Source organism: Rhinoderma darwinii, chromosome 3 (genome assembly GCF_050947455.1).
Source record: "Rhinoderma darwinii isolate aRhiDar2 chromosome 3, aRhiDar2.hap1, whole genome shotgun sequence".
NCBI classification, from domain to species: domain Eukaryota; kingdom Metazoa; phylum Chordata; class Amphibia; order Anura; family Rhinodermatidae; genus Rhinoderma; species Rhinoderma darwinii.
The window spans coordinates 6,452,704-6,477,018 of NC_134689.1; the positions used below are offsets into that span (position 1 = coordinate 6,452,704).

The 24,315-nt window shown below is 49.0% G+C and overlaps 1 protein-coding gene across 1 annotated transcript in view; it reads left to right on the plus strand.

The window, feature by feature from the left end:
* The first annotated feature begins 8,774 nt into the window (after nucleotides 1–8,774).
* Nucleotides 8,775–24,315, plus strand: part of PKP2 (plakophilin 2) — a 68,278-nt gene continuing 52,737 nt past the window's right edge. Inside the window, exon 1 of the mRNA XM_075855764.1 lies at nucleotides 8,775–9,181. Within this exon, the coding sequence (XP_075711879.1) occupies nucleotides 8,968–9,181 (214 nt within the window). The 5' untranslated portion in view covers nucleotides 8,775–8,967. The remainder of the gene's footprint in view (nucleotides 9,182–24,315) is intronic.

Consider the following 24,315-nt stretch of genomic DNA (forward strand, 5'->3'; position numbering starts at 1 on the left):
TTTTGACGCGGAAACTGTGTTGGAAACCGTGCCAAAAAACTTCTGAAAACGCCTCCCATTGAGCGGAGAAAAACGGTCGTGGGAAAAAAGAGCAACATGACCCATCTTGAGCCATTTTCCGCCTCAAAAACCCCATTAAAATCAATGGGCGACGGAAAAAAACGCTGCGAACGGCCGCGGTGTCTTTTGACGCATTTTCTGGAGAAAACCGCTTGCGTTTTTTTCTATTGCCTGTTGAAGTAAGATGTAAAGAAAATGCCTCAAAAAACACGGCAAAAAAAACGCGGCAAAAAATACGTGTGGTGCAAAACCACTTCAGAAAAACCGGAGCAGATTTTTCCAGGCAGAATTTTCTGCCTGCAAAAAAACTCAGTGTGAACTAGGCCTTAAGGCCTCATGCACACGGCCCCATATTTCACAGAGCAATAATAGGGCTGCCACAGGGGGGCATGGGGGCTTGCTCTACCTCTGTATGCCTCCATCATATAGAGGTATACGTAGCATGCTTATAGGGGAGAATATTTCCCACATACAGTATCTGATGGCGCGTAGTACGGGGCTGCAAGGGAATACGTGTCCTTGTGCACATCCCAAACGTCCCATTTTTCATGGAATTGTCCCATAAAATGAACTTCAAAAGGGGACGGCGCTTTCGAGAATATGCCCCAAAAATAAAACCTGCTAATACTGGTGGGGATCTGACTGATGTGAACCCCACCGATCAGTAGAATGAAGGGGCCGTGCCTCCTGCAGATCTTTACTAGACACATGGCTGCTGCGTCCAGGCACTGTATGCGTGTAGGGGGCTTTTCTCTGCACAGCACCCTACACGACCCAATGCAAAGGGGTCTCAGCCCCTACGTTCTCATGATCTGGGGGGGACCCAGTAAGAATTAGATTGTGATCCCTATTGGGAACGGAGACAGAAGTGAAATGGTGACGATCTCTGATCAGTGCTGCAAATGATATTGGAAATCAATAAACCTCAGATACTTTATGTCAATTAAGTTGAAATGATTCCACTCTGCTGCCTTACCTCCAGCTGCCACTAGATGGCGCAGCACTACATAAAATATTCCTATTCCGTTCCCTTCACGCCTTTCTCGCTGGACGCCTTGTGCGGAGGGACATAGAACTTTATCCAGACTGTAGGGACCGCATCTGGTCATAGATAAAAAAAATTCTCACATGTATCAAACGCAAATGACCGGGTTCTTACACACGACCACATCGAGACTGTAAAATCTATAGGGCCATTACCGTTCCCTTGTACGTTTCCTATTTAATATGGAGGCAAACAGATTTTTATTTTTTTTGTCTGATCCGTATGAATTGGACGGAAAAAGTCATGGTCCACCAGATATACGTATTGCTTCTAGGGTTTAATATGTCCATAATACGGCACCTTATGGGGGCACCATATAGTGGCACACAGCCTCCGTGTCGGTAGTATAGAAACACAGGGACTCTTAGCCCCTCTGTACGAGGTCTGTGCACATGGCTCTTCTGTGTGCATGAGGCTCAATGTTGTAGGATGCCACTAGATGGCGCTCTCTGCTCACATGGAAAGTTTGTTAGGCAGAGCTGTAATATTCCGACAGTTCCATAGGAGGTCATCAGAGGAGCGAGAGCTGCAATGAGGGAGCAATGTATTATGGGATTTTATAAGCACCCTTGAAATAGATTTAGCCTGATTGTGTGAGGCAGGGCATCCCAGAGCACAGGTGCAGCACGAGAGAAGAGCTGGGAAAGGGAGTGTGATCAGGGAGGAAGAAAGGTGCAAAGCATTAGCAGATTTCTAGTGTTAGGCCGGGTTCACACTGAGTTTTTTTCAGGCGGAAAATCTGCCTCAAAATTCAGTTTGGAATTTTGAGGCAGATTTTCTTCTCCCTGCACGCCGATTTTCGCAGTGTTTTTCACCCTCGTCCATTGAGCTCCGCGGGCATAAAACTCAGCCAAATACGCTTTCTCTGCCTCCCGTTGATGTCAATGGGAGGTCAGAGGCGTAAACGCCCGAAGATAGGGCATGTCCCTTCTTTCTCTTGCGAGACTGTTTTACCGCCCGTGGGAGAAAACCGCCTCCGCCTCCCATTGAAATCAATGGGAGGCATTTTCGAACGGTTTTTGACGAGTTTTGCATCAAAAACTCTGTGTGAACCCAGCCTTAAAGGGGTTTTACACAGGATGATTATCAGGCAGATGAGGGTTCATATAACACACGTTGCTGATAATTGCGCTGTGTAAACAGGGGAACGATCAGCAGATGAACGAGCAAACGCCGGATCATCTGCTGGTCGTATCGTTTTTTTAAAAAGTTAAATATTATTGTTGTCCTCACAAAGCACTTAGACGACAAAACGACTTCATCCCAGATATAATCAACATCCCTAGAATTCATTTTCGGGACGGTGGTCACTTTACTGGATATTTTTTATCGCAATTTTTTGGCTTTGATGAGAATAAAAAATCATTTGATCTTAACTGCACCCATTGTACTAACATGAAGGTTCTTACCTGGGGTCCTCAATCCCCCGAGAACAGATCTCCACCTTTCCTTGTCCCCAAATCAATCATTTGTCGGTGTCTCTGGGCACCCACGAATGTTATATATTTATTCCGGTGTTTATATAGCACCAACATATTCCGCAGCCTGGACAGATATTTTCATCATTCCCTGTACCAAAGGGGCTGACAATCCAACTTCTCCATCTCAAACACATTAGGGTCAGTTTCATAGGAAGCCGATTAACCTATCAGTATGGAAACCTACGAAGAACCTACAAACTCCATGCAGATGTCGCCCTTGGTCGGATTCTAATCCAGGACCCCAGTGCTACAAGACCACTGAGCCACCATGACCACTGAGCCACCATGACCACTGAGCCACCATGACCACTGAGCCACCACGCTGCCACAATCTGAAGGCCATCAGCCAACCCTTCTAGAATTGGAGGGATCGGAAGACTGGAAATTTTTGTCTTGTTAGTGGAAGGACTAATTATTTCATGTATTACGTTCAGGCAGCTGAGAGAGTCCGCAAGGTCCACTACTAACCCTCACAGACAATGGGGCCAATACATACCAGGGTTAATGAGGTCCAAGAGGACCACCACCCATCTGAATCTGACAGTGGTCAGATCTCCTGCCACTCCACCAGCACCCGTTCATGCCTCCCGGTCCACCACCGGATAACGCCTCCCCGTTCCTAATCCACCACTTCCGAAAAGCTTGACTTGTTCTTCGGGGACTTTGCTCTTAATAAACTTTGAAATATGCAATGAAATTCTTCATAAAAATATTTCCACCCTTAGACAATTGTGTTCCAGACAAGCAAACATACACCTACTACCTGAGACAACCATGAGGCGGCGATACGTGTCTCATTATCCCCGCCGATTATTCATTGAGCTGTGACTTCAAGAATCCTCATAGTTTCTTTGACCTCAACCAGGTGGTTGTCTTCTCTGAAGTCATCCCCATTATCCTTGTTGTTCTCGGTTCCTCAGAAGTCCCTGTCATTCTTCTGTATGGAGTCACAATCCTTCCTCAGGTCGTGACACCTCTATGAGTCTCCCACCGGAGCCTTGTCATTCCCCTGGGGATGATCTGAACCAAAAAGTTACGGTGGTGTGGGCCAAAAAGTTGGCAATGCCCTAAGTAATGTACGTAGATTTGTTGTCACTCCCACCCCGGAGGGACTCACATGGAGGTATCTCAGGGTTGGTGGAAGCCTCCTTTAAATTGTTTTGGATAGTACTTGTGTGGGTTATGTTACCTGCGTGTGAGGACCAATTCCTATCTGTTTCTTTCGGACATAGTCAACTTTTTGGGCTGAAGGTTGGTAGAAAATATTCTCCAAACAGTGATAGGTTAATCGGCTTCCTATGAAATTGACCCTAATGTCTTTGGGATAGGGGAAATAGATTGTTAGCCCATTGGGGCAGGGAATGGTGAGATTATCTATGCCTAACGCCTAATGGACATTCCCCAAAAATGTTTCGGCCACAATGACCTGTTGGCTCTTGATGGTCGATGACAAGCAACTCGTCTAATTTTTTTTTATCTCCTAGACCCTTTGTTTTACATTGAACGTTGTGTGTTTTTAGTCCCTTTGTCCGTCTATAATGGACTATTGTCTGTAAAATATTTTTGGGGTGGATCTGACTTACAATTGCTCGTTTATACACCCTCCCCCTTCTATGCAATATGTATGGCCGCCATAAGGCGCACATCCCTGTTGGGGTGTTTGTTGCCTGTTGTTTTGTCACCCGCACCGGGATCAGATCCGGCGGGGATGATAGACATATTACAACTCTTGTACCAGTTGGTCTTTTCTTCGGTCTTGGATCCGATTGTAGTTTTCGCAAAATGCGGATGACCAAAGCGCTGAACAGCAGCGTGATAGGACGTGGGGTGGTATGAAATGCAGTGAAAATGATCTTCCGATATGTTATAGGTGAGAAGATGAGGTTGGTGAAGTCTGGGACCCCGGACCACCGCTCGTTTCCAGAATGGGCTCTATAGGACGATCAAACCCCTTGGGTACTGCACCGAGATTTCTGTTACTGAAAATCGGACACGACATACCAAAAATGAATGGTCCTTCCATGGTTAGAGCTCTGTCATTTTGGAAATCAGACGTCATCAATGTCCTGGAAAGTGCCAAGCGCTGCCTGCTCTGCTTTTTCCATAGCTCCCATAGATTTCAATAAATCACATCCCCCTCCATTGAACTCTATGGTAACTGCGGCCGCTGCAAATTGACAAACGGGGGTGAGACCTGTAGCTATTAGGATATGTTCACACGGGCTATTTTCGGCCATTTTTCAACGGCCCAAAAAATGGTTGAGATATCGGAAGCAGAACATCTGCCCATTGATTTCAATGGGAAATAGGGCGTTCTGCTCCGACGGGGCGTTTTTTTACGCGGCCGTTTTTAAAAACGGGTGTGTAAAGAAACGCCCGTGAAAATGAAGTGCAGGTCACTTCTTGAGCCGTTTTTCGTTGACTCTATATGTACCAGAAGTGGTCACCCAGCAGAGCTCCGCAGGCTTGTCTCAGGCTCTTTTCCTACAGCTTTTTCATGGTAATAAAGAGAACATTTCACACACAAAAATTTTTTTTAAAGGCGCAAGAAAAAGAAATTTCCCAACAAAGAACTTAAAAATTGCCCAGGACTAGAGTCGTTCTTGCCCCTCAAAAATCATATCCAACTCTTCCTTTAGTTGTATCTGTTCCTGGATGGCAAATAAATCACATCTGCCGTCAATGTTTACAGAAGTTATCACCCATCTTTTCCAGGCTCCTGAATGACAAAATATGTTGACTGTCCCCCGGCTCTCCTAGAAAAAGATGTAACTAAATCGAACTGGAGAGAAATGATATTTTTTGCTGATTTTTTCTCTCGATATTTGGCAGGTAAATGTGGCTATGTATCATTCCTCCGATAATATATTCTACTTTACCTTAGATAAAATGTATCACATGTTACAACAGGTTCCATTTATCACGAATATTTCAGAGAATGGCCTCCCATGACAAGGTATCACAGCCTGATAGAAGACGGCGGCTCCGGTGTATATTTATATTATTACAGGTTGCTGCTTATATATAAAGAACGGATGTAACGTTGTCACAACACTGCGCTGTGTAGGAACGCCGTGTACTCCTATCTAGCGGCACTACAGTATATTAATCATTTTTAGGGAGACTTGCTGTGACTTGTGCGTTGTTGAAGTTTTATGTAATAACCTCCCCGATGATGAGAGCCAATGTGCTTCCATTAACAGTGCTGCAGAGTGCCCCCTTTCACATTGCTGCAGAGTGCCCCCTTTCACAGTGCCACAGAGTGCCCCCTTTCACACTGCTGCAGTGCCCCCTTTCACAGTGCCACAGAGTGCCCCCTTTCACAGTGCCACAGAGTGCCCCCTTTCACATTGCTGCAGAGTGCCCCCTTTCACAGTGCCACAGAGTGCCCCCTTTCACAGTGCCATAGAGTGCCCCCTTTCACATTGCTGCAGAGTGCCCCCTTTCACATTGCTGCAGAGTGCCCCATTAACAGTGCCGCAGAGTGCCCCCCATTAACAGTGCCGCAGAGTGCCCCCTTTCACATTGCTGCAGAGTGCCCCCTTTCACATTGCTGCAGAGTGCCCCCTTTCACAGTGCCGCAGAGTGCCCCCATTAACAGTGCCGCAGAGTGCCCCATTAACAGTGTCGCAGAGTGCCCCATTAACAGTGCCACAGAGTGCCCCATTAACAGTGCCGCAGAGTTCCCCCATTAACAGTGCCGCAGAGTGCCCCATTAACAGTGCCGCAGAGTGCCCCCATTAACAGTGCCACAGAGTGCCCCATTAATAGTGCCACAGAGTGCCCCATTAACAGTGCCACAGAGTGCCCCATTAATAGTGCCACAGAGTGCCCCATTAATAGTGCCGCAGAGTGCCCCCATTAACAGTGCCACAGAGTGCCCCATTAACAGTGCAGCAGAGTGCCCCATTAACAGTGCAGCAGAGTGCCCCATTAACAGTGCTGACTGTGACACTACGTTACATATCTTTAGGGCATGACCACACGTGGCGGATTTCCTCCGCAACTGTCCGCATCAATGCCGCACAGAATCTGCGTTGCAGATTCTGCTGCGGATCTGCACAAAATGTGCAGTAAATTGATGCGGACTAGCTGCTGCGGACTGCGGTAAAAGTACTTCCCTTCTCCCTATCAGTGCAGGATAGAGAGAAGGGACAGCACTTTCCCTTGTGAAAGTCAAAGAAATTCATACTTACCGCCCGTTGTCTTGGTGACGCGTCCCTCCTTCGGCATCCAGCCCGATCTCCCTGGATGACGCGGCAGTCCATGTGACCGCTGCAGTCTGTTATTAGCCTGTGATTGGCTGCAGCCGTCACTTAGACTGAAACGTCATCCTGGGAGGCCGGACTGGAGGAAGAAGCAGGGAGTTCTCGGTAAGTATGAACTTCTATTTTTTTACAGGTTGCTCTATATTGTGATCGGTAGTCACTGTCCAGGGTGCAGAAACAGTTACTGCCGATCGCTTAACTCTTTCAGCACCCTGGACAGTGACTATTTACTGACGTCTCCTAGCAACGCTCCCGTCATTACGGGAGCCCCATTGACTTCCTCAGTCTGGCTGTAGACCTAGAAATACATAGGTCCAGCCAGAATGAAGAAATGTCAAGTTAAAAAAGCAAGACGGATCCACAGCACACATAACATGTGCATGACAGCTGCGGACTTCATTGCGGAAATTAGAATCTCCATTGAAGTCAATGGAGAAATTCCGCCATGAGTCCGCCACTGCTCCGCAACAGACAGAGCATGCTGCGGACACCAAATTCCGCTCCGCAGCCTATGCTCCGCAGCGGAATTTTACGCCTCGTCTAAACGAACACTGCTAAATTAAAGTGTAAGTCAATGGAGAAACGGCTCCGCTGCGGATTAACGCTGCGGAGTGTCCGCAGCGGAATTTAAGTGAAATTCCGCCACGTGTGAACCCAGCCTTAAAAGTCTCAGATCAATGGTTTCCTGATACAGAGCTCCAAATCCACTACATAGACATTACATGATTAATTCTAGCTGCCTGCAGTCACCACTAGGGGGAGCTCACTGCATACTGATTTTTTTGCAGCTCCTTTTGAAGTCAGTGATAGCAATATGGAGCAAGCTCCCCCTAGTGGTGGCAGCCAGCAGCCTCTGCCGGGAGACCCCCTAATTATCCATGAGAGTAGAGGCAGCTGTATAGCATGAGATAGTCGCATTCTGTAAGGCTGGGGCCCCACTGTGAAATTGTCCCTATTCGCAGTACAAATTGAAGTTAAATTGCCTGTAGAGAAACATTTAAGTTGCGGCGGATCGTTCCTGGAGAATATACGAACTCTATTCATGCAAATCTATTTCCCAAAGTCAAAAAGAGGGAACATCCACACAGGACGGAAAATTCTCCCAAAATCCGGCTGCGGATTTAGCTACAAATCCACGACGATTCCACAGCAAAATGTTAGACGTGCGGATTTTGTAGCAGATTTTGTTGTTGCAGATTTCTTTACTGATTTTACCCATCATCGAAAGGAGTGAAATCCGCAATGAAAATCCGCAACATGAATTGACAAGGTTCGGATTTAAAAATCGTGTGGATTTTGGTGCAGATTTGTTTTTGGTGCGGATTGTTTTTTGGTGCGGATTTGTTGCAGATTTTCCTGTGGATACTGAACAGAAGCAAAAAGAAGTCAAAGGGTTTAAAAATCCGTAACACTACATTTCATTGCGGCTCTAGACTTTCTCCAATAGGTAAAATCTGCGACAAATCCGCAACATAAATGAACCTGCTGCAGATTTTAAAAAATCCCGACCGTAGGGATTGAGGGATTGAGCAGGGATAGAGGCACTTGGGACAAATATAAGGACTATTCTTACAAAAGAGGGACGCTTGGGAGGTATCGGTGATGATGAAAGCCTCACGCGTTTTGCGCTGCTCGACACGTCTTCTCTGTCCGTTAACACCGTAAAATTCACCATAAACCGCAACACAGCGCACAGGAAAATGCATTGTGCTGGAGCTGCTCCAACTGTGCACATAACGTGATATGTGATCTCCACAGCTGAGCCGCACCTCACCCCTCCCTAATCCTGCAGGGTCTGTCCTGTGCACCTCCAGTAGTATCTGCCTCTCCTCCCACCTCCTCCTCCTGCACAGCGCCCAACCCTGAACCTTAGGGACACTAAAACCTCCCCTCAGTTATCTGAGGAATCCCAGGCTGGGAATAGAGGGGGGGAGGCGTCCCGTCAGTTACTAAGTGAGGAAGCCGTGTGTGGAGGTGTATACTGGGAGCCGTATACTGGGAGCTGTGTGCTGTACTGGTGTCCGCTCCAGGGAAGAAGTCTGCACAAGGATATAGTGTGCCTACAGGTGGCCGCAGTCGCTTTCCGGAGGGATCCTGAGCCCACGGATCCAGAATGGCAGTCCTCGCCTCCCCCGGCGTCGAGCAGGGGTACATCAAGACCGTCCTGAGCCAGGAACATTTCTTGGACCTGGATAGCTCCAGCCTGGCACTACCATCCGAGGACAAACTGAAAATTAGCCGCCAAGACCTGGAGAAAGCCATGAGGATCCAGCACCAGGTCCAGCTCACCATGGCGAGGAAGACGAACAAGAAGAGCCTGGCGGACGGTGAGTTAACCGCCTTCGGGGAGCTTGTACTATGTGCCGTATACCCACCTGTGCCAGGCCAATGTTGGCCATATATGGTGCGATAAGCTGATGGGGAAATTAGAAGACAACAATAAGTCTTGCCATGCGAATGTGAGGTCAGGTGGAGGCGCAGAAAGCTGCACATAAATAGTAGTGAATGCCGAATTCAACGTGACTGGCATTAATTGCGATCAGAAGCGACTATGTGTCTCGCTATAGTTGTTTTTTTTTCTTTCGAATGGTGCAAAAGTTGCCTTATGGGAGTCCCCCGCACCCCGGGATCATATAGTCTCCATCAATCCCTATCGATCCCTGGCCTCACGTGTATACTGTGCGTATCTATGATCCTGCAAAAGGTATCAGACTGCTGATGGTAAGAAGGAAATAGATCTGGACAGTCAGGGGCGTAACAGTAGGGGGGGTGTAGAGGTTGCAGTCACATCTGGAGCCTGATGGGGCCCAAAAAGTACCTCTGCCCCATATGAGGAGACCGGTGCTATAAATGATGGGTGATCGTTGAGGACCCGTAACATCGATGCTCTTTATGGGTTTCGTCTTTGCAGTTTGTCGTGTTGATTTTGAAGCCTCAACTCCTGGGAGCCTTTCACCTCAATGCCAGTCTTCTCCTGTCAGGCGTCGCACAAACAATGTGTCGAGGTGAAGGCAATGACCTGTCAAAACTAGAGATAAAATATTTAACTACAAACATATACAGGCTGTTTCTATTGAAATCCTAGAAGAGATGGGAACAAACTTGTTATTTGGGGGGTGGTCCCAATTTTGGCTGGAAGAAAAAAAGTGAAAAAAAAATAAAATTACCCTTGATTAATATTTGATCTATGCAGAAAATATCAAGAGCTGCATCTTTTTTTATTTCATGTATTTTTCTGTTCACTTTACAATCCATATAAAAAAAATAATCTACTATTATCGTGGAAACCATCAACAAGCAGGTTAGCTGCTTCTGACGGAGTTTACCATTGATTTTTTTTAATTACCTGGGGTACCCAGGACAGGTTGGCTCTTAAAGAAATCCCCTGATGCTCGTGAACACATTGAAGCGATAAACAGATGAACACATAATTCCTGAATTAGGTGTTTTCAGGCTCCCAACCCATTCACAGAACAGAAATCATTGTTCCCAATGGGCACACATAAGACTGGCAGATCCGTCAACAGCAACTTGTTGATAGTTTCCATATAATAAAAACATAGATGTTCGCTAAATTCAGTGATCAGGGCAAGTATAGAGGAGATGCCAGACGCTGCGGATGTCTGTCCGATGACCTAATCTGTATGGACTAGATGTTGGGACTGTTCCAGGCAGGTGTCCTCAACGTCCATCAATGTAGAAAACGACCTGTCTATAACCTCTCCTTAGTCAGCCATAGACCAGGTGACCACCTTCCGATCCTTAAAGGGGTTCTTCACTTTGGAAATTCCCTACCTGATAGAAGGGTTTGTTCTACAATAAGCCAATCACGAAGTGTCCCCCTTCTAGGACCCCCAGCGATCAGCTGTAATCTGTGGAGAAACCTGCCAGTAAGTGTTCAGTTTCCCTGCAGCGCCACCACAGGCGGAATGGAGCATTACACAGTGTCCATTCATATCATTGTGTTGTCTGTGTAATACAGGACAGGACGGGTCCTCCAGAGAGAGAGAGACGCTCTATGTAACCGCTCTCCACTCTGGCGAAGAGATGAGAATCCTGAACAGAGAACCCCCCCCCCCCATATTTTCTCAATAGGTTGTTTCAACTGGACAATCCCTTTAAGGAGGTTGAGTTAAAGGAGTTCTCCAGAATCTATATTTTTTTGTTTAGCCCTTTAATTCCTGACTAATGAAAGGGCTTTGCAATACAGGGTTTGTTAAAAAAAAATTTCCTTCCCTACGGCACCCGCTTAAAACTGCAGCGGCTCAAGTCCGTACATGGGCACCCCTCCTCTCGTAGTCTGTACAATATACGGGACACTTGTTCATTACACAGAGAGGCTTTTTCCTATGGCCAGGGCTTTCCTACTGCAGCAGTGTCACCGATGAAATCCTCTCCGTGCAACCTACCAATGTCCCGAATATTGCACAGACTATAACGGAGGGGGGGCCTATTTACAAAATGAGCGACGCTGCAATATTTAGTGGGCGCTGTAGGGAGAGAGGACATTATTTTATTTTGACAAACATTGTATTGCAAAGCCCTCTTATGTTTCAAGAATACGTAGGCTAAATCAGAGATCCAAAATTCAGACTTCCAGCAGCCTCCACTAGGGGGAGCTCACTCATATCACTAATACACTGAAGACTAATAATAGATCTGGATGTAGTAAGATCCTAAGATCACCCAAGTGAACTAGGAATGTCGGATCCTAAAACAAGCTGCGCTTAAAGAAAGACCTCGCGATTAGTCACGATTAGTAATGAGACCTATAAACCAGCGCAATTTCATGGATTAACCGTCCATTAAGTGAGTAGTGGGTGTAAGCGACAAGACTTTTGTTCATTTCCACCCCCCGCCTCCTGACATCCCTGCGTTTACAACTTCCGGCTTACATATAAAATATTTCTAAAAGTAAGCGATAATAATCAGTAACAACCCGGTAATGAACGATAATACCAATGCAAACAACAATTAAAGGGCTATTCCAGGAGGCCCTGCGGACTACAGGCGACGTTCTCATTATAACCACAGGCTTTCATTTATATCATGTTGTAATTTTATCATTACAATTCCAAGAGGAATAGAATGCCAGACTGTCGGTGAAGACTGACACATGCACAGGCAGAGCAACAGGAGAGAAGTAGCGGGTGAATAATGTAAATGCAGACTTTCAGGGTGTGTGGAAAGCTGGGTGACAACCCCCGTGGACACTGTAATGGATGGTATAAGTGGTTTTCATCTTTGGAAATAAGAAATTGCTATAAATGTTTTGTATTTCGGTTCTTTTTTTATCGTTTGAAGGGCTCGTGATGCTGTTGACTGACTCCTATATACATCCTGGACGTTTTTTTCTATCTGTTTCTGGGAAAGCTGGGTGACAACCAATGGGGCCGCCATTACAGATCCCTCAAGGATGTCACCCAGCTTTACCGGAGCCCTGAGTGGCAAATCAGTCTGGATTTGCAGTGGCTGACCTGTAATGGATTGCAATAGTTGTCACCCAGCTTTCCTAGGAGCAGATATATCTAAGAAAGTGTTGTATTGAATTTGATATTGTCTTAAGTCCTTAAGTTTAATTTTACAAAAAAATTGTCCTTAGCAGCAGGCGAGGGGCGCCAGAGGTAACTCCACATTCCACAGATGGATCCCGCATTCTTCTCCTGAACTTCCCCTATGCCCCCTGATCCCAGCGCTGCCATCCCACCCTGTGCACAGGCGGTCACTGGATAATCCATCACCCTGGGTAATGGGAAGGGGGGGGGGGCGAAGAAAGATAAAGATGTCCATAGAATGTAACAAAGGGGCAGCTATGGGGTCCAGGCTGTGGAATGGCCGGATTTATAAACAGCGCTGCACTGGATTTCATCATGTGTGACAGCTCTAGCGGACTGACACATCCATGATTTCAATAGAAGCCAAATGCACTGCAGCACAGAGTATTTCAGAAGACGAGCATGCTGATTGGGGGGGCAATGACCAGATCTCTTGTGATGCTGATAGTGAGGACAGAGCTGTATGTGACAGGCGCAGTGTCATCAGCCCTACACCGTAAGGAACCGGAATCCCAGCAGCGCAGAGTATTTAAGGAGACGAGTATGCTAATCTTGTAGGTTGCAGTGGCCAGTCCTCTCATGTGATGTCGATGAGGCAGAGCTGCATGTGACAGGCACAGTGTCATCAGCCCTACACCGTAAGGAGCAGGGTTCCCCAGCAGCACAGAGTACTTCAGGAAAGTATGCTGATCTTGTAGGTTGCAGTGACCTGTGGTGATGTTAGAGGACAGGGCTGCATGTAACAGGGGCAGAGTCATGATGTAAGGAGCAGAATAAAGATTTGTGTGAGAGCGAAGACTGAGAGGTCTAGTGGAAAGAGTAGAGTCCTCAGCAGCACAGAGGATTTCAGGAGAGGAGTGTAGATTTTCTAGGGAAAAAAAAAACCCAGCCTGGACATCCGCTCTAGTGAAATAGTAGATCACTAGGAATTTCTTATTGGTTTCAACATCTATGACTCCATGACGGGCGTAATAAAAAGCATCCCCGTTGTATGGTTATAATGGGCCGCCTTGGGGCTGATAGAGCTTGAGATACCAGTAGCCGTGGTCTATTCCGTCTTCATCGTCCCAACCAATGAGATCCTGGCGCTGATTTAATGGAACGATGAAGATCACCAACGAGCAGCCGCCACTTTATTAATATCCATATACACTTGTTAGAGGAAAAAAACTTTAATTTTGATGGGAATCGACCACAATCTGATGTTTTTTTTGGTCCAGGTAAAGCCTCAGTCCTGCCACTGGTCAAACATCATAAATATATCCTAGCATTCCCTGAGGAGATAAGCGGCACATGAGGCAGCCGCTTATCTCCTCTGTCCCATTGAAATAACACGCGACTGACATTTTCCTAGCGTCTTTGGTTTCCTTCAGAGGTTTCCGTAAATGACCCTATTAGTATAAGATGCAGGATGTGCCGCCGTGCGCCGGTTAAGTGTTTGCAGTCTGAGTTTTTGAAGTGGTTGTAGGTTAAAGTTTATCGGCGCAAAAGATCAGAGCGAGACCAGAACCGCAGCCTCCAAAAAAGAAGGGAGAAGCCATAGCGCAAAATGCTGCCCATTGGCGTTTCATATCCCCGGCCCCGTATGGGATGACTAAGAGTCCGCGAATCATCTGGTGCCGGCACAAGGTGGAAGGATATGCAATAGGCTGCGTTACACGGATCGGTGGTGGTGCGGCACTCGTTTTGAGCTGTAGTCCCTTTTTTTTTTTAGACCCCCCCCCCCCCCAAGGCTGATATCAGAGGGGCCCGAGAGAAGCAATTTGGCACCTTTGGGACGAGAAGAGTTGACGCTCAGGGCACAGTCCTATAAACGAGCAGGGATGGGATTTACGTTGGATGGTGCCGTATCCAGTATCCCCATGAATATGGTTACTGCCCAAAGGCCTCGTTCACATCTGCGCTGGAGGCTCCGTTAGGGGCCTCCATCGCAGATCTGGCCCTTAACGCGCTATTATAATACCACGGTTAACCTGGCGGAAACACGACAGAACCCATTAAAGTCAATGGGTTCCGTTGGCGCCGATGGTGTCCGTGGTGCATCGGAACCGCGCACCGGCTCTGTAACCTTGTCTCACCTCTCCCACCAATACTTCACGATCAGAGAGTGACTGCAGGATCAGACTACACACAGGGTTTGTTTGTAGTCTGTTACCATGGAGACACATAGGTCTGCATAGCAGCTGTATACACAAAACGGTAGGAGATTGTTAATCAAAACTATTTGCAGAGTTGCTTTATTTTTTATTTCTGATGCATTGGAGTAATAATAATGATTAAAAAAAGTTAAAGGTAAATCCTTTTTTTATTCTTTTGCTTGTGCTTTGGTCTAGTCACCGGCCTGACCAGACAAGTCCTTCCTGTAGCAGCATGGCCCTCAGCAATGTATCATTTAGATTTGTTCTCTGAATGATACATTCCTCGCCGTGCGTTCATCTATTATTACCGTCACATGACAGCTCGGGAATTAAACCGCGCTTTGAACTTGACAATCAGTCAAGTCGCCACACCCAGAACTGCTCCGTATTTACCGCGACTCGTACGATGGTTCACAGGGAGCTAAAGTGACGAGTATCTGACACTACGGATGAGACACCATTGTTCCTCCAGCTCCGGGGAGTGGGATTTGTATAGTATTTGAATTTTATATCTATGGACGTGCAGTGTCAATATTGAATTGGCGGTCGCGTTACCGGCGCAACGCAACGATCGACGTCCTAGTGAGACTGTTTATATGTCGTATATGCCGCAAGGGTCCGAATTTTACAATTTAACTCCAGTTTTAAAAAAACAAAGTCGCAAGAGTCGCTTGCGTCGGAGTGCGACTTTGACCTGCGCTGTGTTACTCCTAAAACAGGAACCTGTCTCCATATTTCTTCTGCTGTCCTGGGTCCTACCGCTCATCTTCGTATTCTATAGTCCATGTCACGGGACATTGGGACTGGATAGATGCAGGACCAGGACAATGGCCGGAGAGTTGGCGCCAATAGTGTATCGCATTCTGTATCGTGACCGCTACCATAATAGTCCATTTTGATGGGGGGGGACGCAACTAAGCTTAGATATGTCCGCCATATTGTTCAATACAAGCGTAACACAACCATAAAATTGACGCATCTTAACATTATTACCGCCACAGGAACCGGAACCCTGCGGTTCTATTAAACGAAATATTGATCACCCGACTTTCCCAGACTCATGAATGGTGAATCTAACTAGTTTTGCATCCACTCATCCTGTAATGTTGTGTAGCCATTCAGAAGTTGGGTGACTGATGGCGGCCATATTGTCTGTCACCCAGACAACCAAGAAGCTCGACACAAAGAGATATCAGACGTTCAGGAGGAATCGCTCTTTAAGAATTCATCGCTTAGTCATGATCTGAAGCCTGAGGGGTTCCTTAGTAGTAAGACCAAAAAAATAATATTTAGTCACTTATGACTTTGCAGCGTTTTGCAGCCGCAGTAAATCAGTTTACAGTAAGAAACGACAAATTATCTTCAAACACAAAGGAACGTCGAAGAATTTGTGATGTCTCGTCTGACGCGCCCCAGAAACCGCAATATTTATGTCTCGTATCTTAGAGTACAAGTTTATGCCCCCATTATGGTGCTGGGATTCGCAACCCAGGACAGCGGGCCTTGTGCTTCCTCGCTGCCCACCCCCTGGCCAGTTTGGGCCAATTTTCCCACTACTGCGCCAGACTGGCCGAGTCCTGAAGGGGTTAAGAGTACCTTTTTTTTGTGACCCCCGTCAGCACTAATCCAGGGGTGGCCGTGAGCGGCTCGGCACAGACAGGTGCGATGCAGTGACATCATCGTGCCTGTCTGCACCAGGGCACAGTCCGGAAGAGCAAATGGATCTCTTCCACTCATCTTGGGATTGGGGTTAGGGGCATATTCATTTTATTATTTTTATTAGGCGCTAGGGGGCATTATACTGGGTGCGGAGGGCAGATATGGGGGCATTATACTATATGGGGGCACTTCGCACGCCGCATATGTTGTCCCTCTTTACAATACTTCAAAGTTGGGGGGTATTGGGTAGGACACATAAAGCTGCATCAGCCGGCCACCAGCCAGTATCTGTGTATGACCAACATGAAGTGAAAGGAGTGTGCGGTATACCGCTAGGGTTGCCACCTTCGTCACAACAAAAAAAATACAGGTCAGGGAAAATGGAGTGCGGCTGGGGGCGTGGCTTAACACGGTGTGATTTCACAGTAAAAGTGTATCTCCCGTTATAAAAAAAAAATATATATTTTTTTATAAACGAATAGTAAAAGTATTTTATTAAAGAATTCTGCTTCCTTCTTCACTTCTCAGGCTGCTTTCCTCCCCCTTCTCTACACTCAGCCTCTGATCTCTCTCTAAGAATCCCTCACCCATCTCCAACCTCACAAACAGAAGTCTATGGAGAGGGGAGGGGAGAAGAGGAGGTGACTAATTGATTTATTACCTCACTCTGAACAGGGGTAGAGCATTACCTTATTAGATATAACAGTATCAAAGTGCTTGGTGTAGCAGAGTCTCTCTATCAAAAGCTTTCTCCCCCCCCTCCCCTCTCCATAGACTTCCATGTTAAAAACAGAAAAGAGCAAAGCAGCCTGATAAATGGAGTAAGACGGATATTTCTCATGACAGGCTGCTGTTGCTCGGCCGCCCATTCACTACACCTGGCCCCCTGACTATCGTATTCCCATCAGAACAGGAGATGTTTTATACTCCACCTCCTGTTCCGTCCATCCCGCTACCTGCCCGCACCAAAATCAGTGGAGGAGGAGTTGAGGGGAAAGCAAAGTGTGTATATTGTGCATGTGCCGAGAATATGGCAACTGAAAAATACCGGCCTGCTATGAGGTCTGGCCTTAAAAATACTGGTCACCGGCCGGGTGGCAACCTTGGATACTGCTGAATGAAGGGGTCCGGTTCTGATGACTAATGTAATAAGGGGGCCAAGGGAAAGAGTCAGATAGGCCTGTCTAAAAAGATGTTCTCAGGGCACGCTTAAAATTGTGAATGTTGGAAATTAGTCTTATTGTCCGGGGTAGTGTATTCCAGAAAACTGGTGCAGCACAAGAGAAGTCTTGGAGACGGGTGGGAGGTTCGGATTATGAAGGATGTTAATCTTGGATCGTTGGCAGAACATAGAGCACGGGTAGGGTGGTAGACAGAGACGAGAGAGGAGATGTGAGGAGGTGCAGCACTGGGGAGAGCTTTGTGGTGAGAGTAATAAGTTTAAATTATATTCTAACGTGAATGGCAATTACTGCAGTGACTGGCACAGGGCATAGGAATTGGTATAGCGGTTGGTTGAGTAGTTCTTCAATACAGGGTCAGTACATACCAAGTAAAAATACAACAGCACATTTTCCGTACTTTAACTCAATAATAGCTGTGCACTTCTGAATCGATAAGTGTGTATGTTTTATATTCTAAACAGGGCCGGCGTTGGTACCCAGCAAACCCGGGCAAGTGCCGGGGCCCAAAGCTTTTGGGGGGGTCCACTCGGCCACCGAGTGCTTTACACTGCCGCTGCCATCATGGCTCCTCCAGGAGCGGAATCCCCGGCCAGAGCATTACCGACGATCTGGCTGCAGATTCCGCTCCTGGAGGAGCCCCTGAGGTGACTATCCATATATTGACATTGACGTCAGGGGCTCCTCCACAAGAGGAATCCCCGGCCAGAGCTTCGGCAATGCTCTGGCTGGGGGTTCCACTCCTAGAGGGTGCCCCAATGGCGCTATCTACAAGAGAGGGTGTGTGGCACTATCTACAGAGGGCACTGTATATATGGGGGCACAAACTGCCATTTTCTGCTGTTTTAACTGCCACCATGAGTTCTCTCGCAAAGGGGCCCACTAAGTCTGTGTCGCCCAAAGGCCCACGTAAACCTGGAGCCGGCCCTGTATTTATAGATAGATAGATGGTGCCATACACGTGTGCCGTACAACTTCCATATAAAATCCCCTTGGAGTGCTTACCAAATAGTGTATGCAGTCAGTGAGTGCCATACAATAACCACACAATAGGACCATGCAAATAATAGTTCCATACCTAATAGTACAATACATTACCCCCCTAATAGTGCCATAAAGCTGGTGTCTGCATGACCTGCCTAGGTAGAGTCGTGTGTTAACCTTAAACCATACTATCCCCCACCCCCATTTAGTAACGACACATGACACCGAGGTTGGATGTGAAATGGCCACAGCAGCCGTTTATTAATTTCACAGTTTTATAAAAACAATTTAAATCCGAAACTTTCGGATAACTAGTTAGGAATCCACCAGAGAATTCCTCCTAATAATTCACATGACCCAACATGGGTCAGAATCATAAATAACAATTAAACGTTAACATTAACCCGAGCAGAGGAAGTCCTTGAAGCCCCTTCAGATGTTCCTTTCAAGAACACACCGAATTAGCCATCTGCAAACCACTAATTACCTCCAGCCGTAAACCAGCTCGGAAGCACCGTTCACCTCTGCAGATGGCTCCAACCACTAGAAGTCCACTTCAAGGGGATAACACCCGATGAAGCCCTCAAGTGATATACCGACCACTAGAAGTCCACTTCAAAGGGATAACACCCGATGAAGCCTTCAAGTGACATACCTTCTACCAGAAGACCACTTCAAAGGGATAACACCCGATGAAGTCTTCAACCATGTACCTTTTTTGGGGGACGCATACCCCCGATGCGACCCCCCCACCATTTTGTACTGACTGGCCTCAAGGACTCCCCCCGCCACCGCGAAACAGGCCTTGACCACCTTAAGCCTGTGAGTTCCTCCACACCACCACCGCCCTTTCTATGCCTTCTGCTATAGCCAAGCTCCAAATATCAATGCCAACCTCGGTCAGATGAACCCCGTCACTCCTCCAGAAATTCCCCAATCCTGACTCCAAATCCCTATGCCTCACGCAAATGCCCCCGTTCTTTGCCACAAAACGGGACACCGCCCGGTTAACTTTTATCCGAGCCTTATTGACTCTCTCCACCGATCTAGCTAACCGCCAATGCTTCCTTGGGACTATGTCCGACCACACTACCACCAACTTGGGATAAGATACCCACAAACACAACAAATCATGTTTGATATCCCGCACCAACTCACGAAAAGGGCGGACTCCTAAGTCATTCCCACCCACGTGCAACACTAAAACCTCCGGAACCCTATCAAGCCGCACATATGTCTGGAATTCCGCCAACACCCTGTTCCACGACATACCTCTAAACCCCAGCCAATGCACAACCGCATCCTGTCGCGGAATGCGCAACTGGCGACCATCCGGGCGGACGTCCGCCCTCAAAGCCCCCCAGTGCACGTACGAATGACCCATCAACCACACCAGACCAGGAGGCGAATCTGAAACGGAAAACACAGTTAGGCACCACCATATAACATTTGCAAGCATAAACAACAAAATTACAACATATGGGGGCGGACATAGGACTTAAACCTTTTAGACTCCCAACGACCAATACGCCTCACCCCCTCATCATCCAACCCCCAGCGCCCTGCTTCCGTTGCTGCGCCAATCCGGAAGGAATGAGATGAATATGAGCCTGCCGCAACCCCAACCGCCGTCAAACATTTTTTAAAAACAGCTCCAAACTGAAACCTGGACAAGAACGACCCGTCCACATGACGTAACAAAGGCAAATCTGGAGACCCCCTGTTTTTTGTAAAACCCCGCATGCACTCTACTGGGCACATGACCGACCCCGGGAGAGCGAACAAAACTATCAGTTTTCCCTTCCCTAATTGGTCAGTTTTTGATCTACGCAACCATACCTCCAACCGATCTGCAAAAAGGCTCACCTCCCCAGATCTCAGCCCCCCTGCCTGTTTAGTACTTGGCGACACCAACTCACCTATTCTAAATGCTCCGAAGAACGCCAACGAGAAAGCCAACCGAAACAAATCCATTTCATCTGAAGAACGACATACCGATGCCAATGAACCGCCCAACAAGCCCAGCAAAGCAAACGACACCGGCCTTCTACTATCCGCCTCCACCCTACCTCTGCGCAACCCCTTCAAAGCCTGCGATACCAGAAATTCCTTCGATACATCCCGCAAGCCCCGCAACTTAAGCCCAAACGCCACCGCGGATATAAACCGGTTCACCTTCGCTACTGAAAACCCCCCCTCCCAGGCATCCCCTAACCAATACAAAAGTGCCACCAACCTGTCTCTATCCGTATTGACATCACCCAACTCTCTTACCCACTCCTCCCACTGCCTCCAACAAGCAGCATAAGCCCTCCACGTCGTGCGCGCCAAAGACCTTTGTAACAGCTGCTCTACGGGACCGATACCAGATCCCATAGATGATCCGGACACGCCAAACCGAGACGTTCCGCTCCCGGGGCCAATTGCCGAAACCGGTCCCACTGCGAGCGAGAAAGAGCATCAGCAACACAATTCCGTACACCCGGTACATGCACCGCCACCACCCACGCGTTCAGCGACAAACACACCAACACTAAATGTCGCAACAATTGAACTACCGGAGGAGAGGACGCCGTGATGTTATTAATGGCAAGCACCACCCCCATGTTGTCGCAGTAAAAACGGACCTTCTTATCCCTGAGTCTGTCCCCCCAAATGGTAGCCGCCACCACGATGGGAAACAGCTCGAGCAGGGCCAGATTCCGCGTCAATCCACTGGACACCCAGCTAGCCGGCCATTGACCTGCGCACCACGGACCTCCCCCGTAAGCTCCAAAGCCACCCGCCCCAGCCGCATCCGTGAAAATATTCAGATCACTCGTATCCTGCGCTGGGGCCATCCATAGCGAGCGACCATTGTACTGGCCCAAGAAGTCATCCCAAACCTGAAGATCAGCTCGGTGCTCCTCCTTGAGCCTCACAAAATGATGCGGCGCCCGCACTCCCGCCGTTGCCGCCGCCAACCTTCTACCAAACACCCTCCCCATCGGCATAATCCGGCAGGCGAAATTCAACTTCCCCAGCAGCGACTGAAGCTCCCTCAGCGACATTTTCTTCCTTCTACAAGCCCGTCGCACCTCCAGCCTCAAAGCACCCAACTTATCCGCCGGGAGCCGACACTCCATTGCCACCGAGTCAATTTCGATTCCCAAGAAAGAAATCGTCGCTACCGGGCCCTCCGTTTTTTCCGGCGCCAAAGGGATCCCAAAATCCCTCGCCACCTTCTGCAGGGCATGAAGCAAGTTACCGCAAACCGGCGAACCCCCCGGGCCAACGCACAAAAAATCATCTAAGTAATGGATCAACGAATCGACCCCGGATACTCCCCTCGTTACCCACTCCACGAAGCTACTAAACGCCTCGAAGTATGCACAAGAAAGAGAACACCCCATCGGAAGGCACCGATCCACGTAAAAGGCCCCATTCCAAAAACAACCCAACAGCCGTTGGCTTTCTGGATGGACCGGCAACAACCTGAACGCCGCCTCGATGTCGGTTTTTGCTAGCAGCGCCCCCGGACCCGCAGCCCGCACTAACCCCACCGCCTTATCGAATGAGGTATAAACTACGGAACACAACTCGTGATCAATCCCGTCATTTACCGACGAACCTTTGGGATACGATAAATGTTGAATCAAACGAAACTTTCCGGGCTCGCGTTTAGGGACAATACCCAAAGGGGACACAACTAAATCTTTCACCGGCGACTCCACAAATGGCCCCGACATGCGCCCCAACGAAACTTCTTTTAACAACTTTTCCGACACGACTTCCGCATGCAAGTAAGCCGATTTTAAATTTCTCCGCGTAACCGGAACCTCATAAGGAGGCGGAGGAATAACAAAACCAACACTAAACCCTTCATAAGGCAACTTAGCTGCCGCCCTATCCGGATACTCATTTAGATAAGGGGCCATCCTTTCCACCCTCACCGGCGACACCCCCTTGACCAGCCCCGTGCTGGTTCCCGGACCTCTTTTTCCGCAGACATTTTGCCGCCCCGTGTGATGCACCATTACACTCGGAGCACACGTGCTTGAACTTGCACGTGGCCCCAAACTTGCACTGGCCTTCATTGAATTGCCAGCAAAACCCCGCCTTTCCCCCGCCGCTTGGTCCACTCTGACTAGTCTGGCCTCCCTGGCCACCGCTCCCGGGAAAGGGCTGCCTAACCGGAGCCGTAACCCGTAACCAGAGAGCAATATCCTTCTGGTCCCACCGAATCGCCGGCCGAACCGCCTTCCGCTGACGGAATTGCTCATCATATCGCAGCCACGCCTGGCCCCCATACGCCCTATGAGCCTCCCCAATAGCATCAAAATAACAAAATAACGCCGAACAATTTTCCGGCGCCTTTTCCCCTATCACACTAGCCAATATGGCGAACGCCTGCGACCAATTAACGAACGTCTGCGGGATAAGCCTATACCGCCGCCGTTCCTCCTCGTCCTTTTTACTCTCATCCCGCTTGCTCTTATCCAAATTGAATTTAGCCAGCGGCAAGAGAGAAAAAATTTCAACATATTCATCTTTCCAGATCCGATCACGCACCTCCTGCTTTAAATGCGCCCCCAACGGACCCTCAAAACAAACATACACCTCCCCCCGAGCACGATCGTCCATGCGCACTCGATCGCCGTCCTTCTGTGCCTCAGTCTGCACCGACACCGCGACCGCCTCTCTAACCGCCACCACAGGACGCGCCTGCAACGATCCCACTTCCCTGGGGCCTTCCCAAACTACCGCAGGGGACACTTCCGTTACTACCGGCGCCGCGGCCCTATCCAGGCGCCCCACCAGCTCCCGTAAGCAACCCACTAAATCTGCCAAACCCGCTCCGTCGCGTCCGCCCGCGCCACTACCGGCCCCCGATGCTATGCTAGCAGCCCCCCCGCCGACACCCGACATAAAAATCGCTGGATAAGACAATAATGGAGTTATACACTCACCGGGCTGCACAGGCGCTGTGTTCCCGTCAGCCGGACCATCCTGACCTCGACGATAGACGTCCAGTTCACCTTCCTCCAGTTCTTCTCTCGCCGACGACTGTCCCTCCCAACGACCTCTTCGGAAAGGGGATGAGGACGCGCTGACCGATGGGCCGGCAACCTGCCGCCCGACCGCCGGGACCCAGACTTCCGACCGGACCTGTTGCCTCGACGTCGCTGCAGATCTAGTCGTCCGTCTAGACGATCCTGACGAAGCCTGCCCCCTGGCCGGAACATCACCATGCGGGGCGGCCGTACCTTGCTCTCGACATCTTCCATCTGATGGGGGAGGGGTGACAGGGAGCCCAGCCTGCGACTCCCTGCTTACCGCCGGACCCCGTCGCGGCCTGGGATTCCTGCCAGGACGCAGGGCCTGGGAAGGGGCGGTCCTCCCAGCTGCCTGGCCTGCAGCGTCCGGGATCGGGCTCCCTCTGCGACGCCGTGTCCGCGGGACTACCTCCGGACTCAGGCGCTCTGGAGGTCGGGACCGCCGAGAGGGACGGGTCGACACAGCCTGCATCGCCGTCACCCCTGCCACCGCTCTCTGCCTGCCCAGCGCAGGAGCGGTTGTTGCCGACTCCCCCCCCGCCGCCATAGCCATGCTCGTAGGGGGGCCGGGTGAGGGGAGCCTGTCCCTTACAACAGACCCCGAACGCCGTGCCCGACGTGGCGAAACGGCGTCCGGGATCCGCGTTAATGCAGCCACGGTCTCCTCCAGCCATCCGGGACCGTGGTGCACAGCAGCGGCGCGCAGCCGCTCTAAAATCAGGGCCTCTGCCATTACTAAAACACCGGGCAACGGGGAGCTTTGCTTAATGTGTGTTACTCCTCCCGCTGCTTCCGGCTCAATGCCGAGAAACAGCGGGAAGCGCAGTAACGGCCCCCCCGCCCCCCTTAACTCCTCCCCGTCCCTCCTTCAGCTCCTTCAACTTTCCCTGACCTCGTAACATTAACCC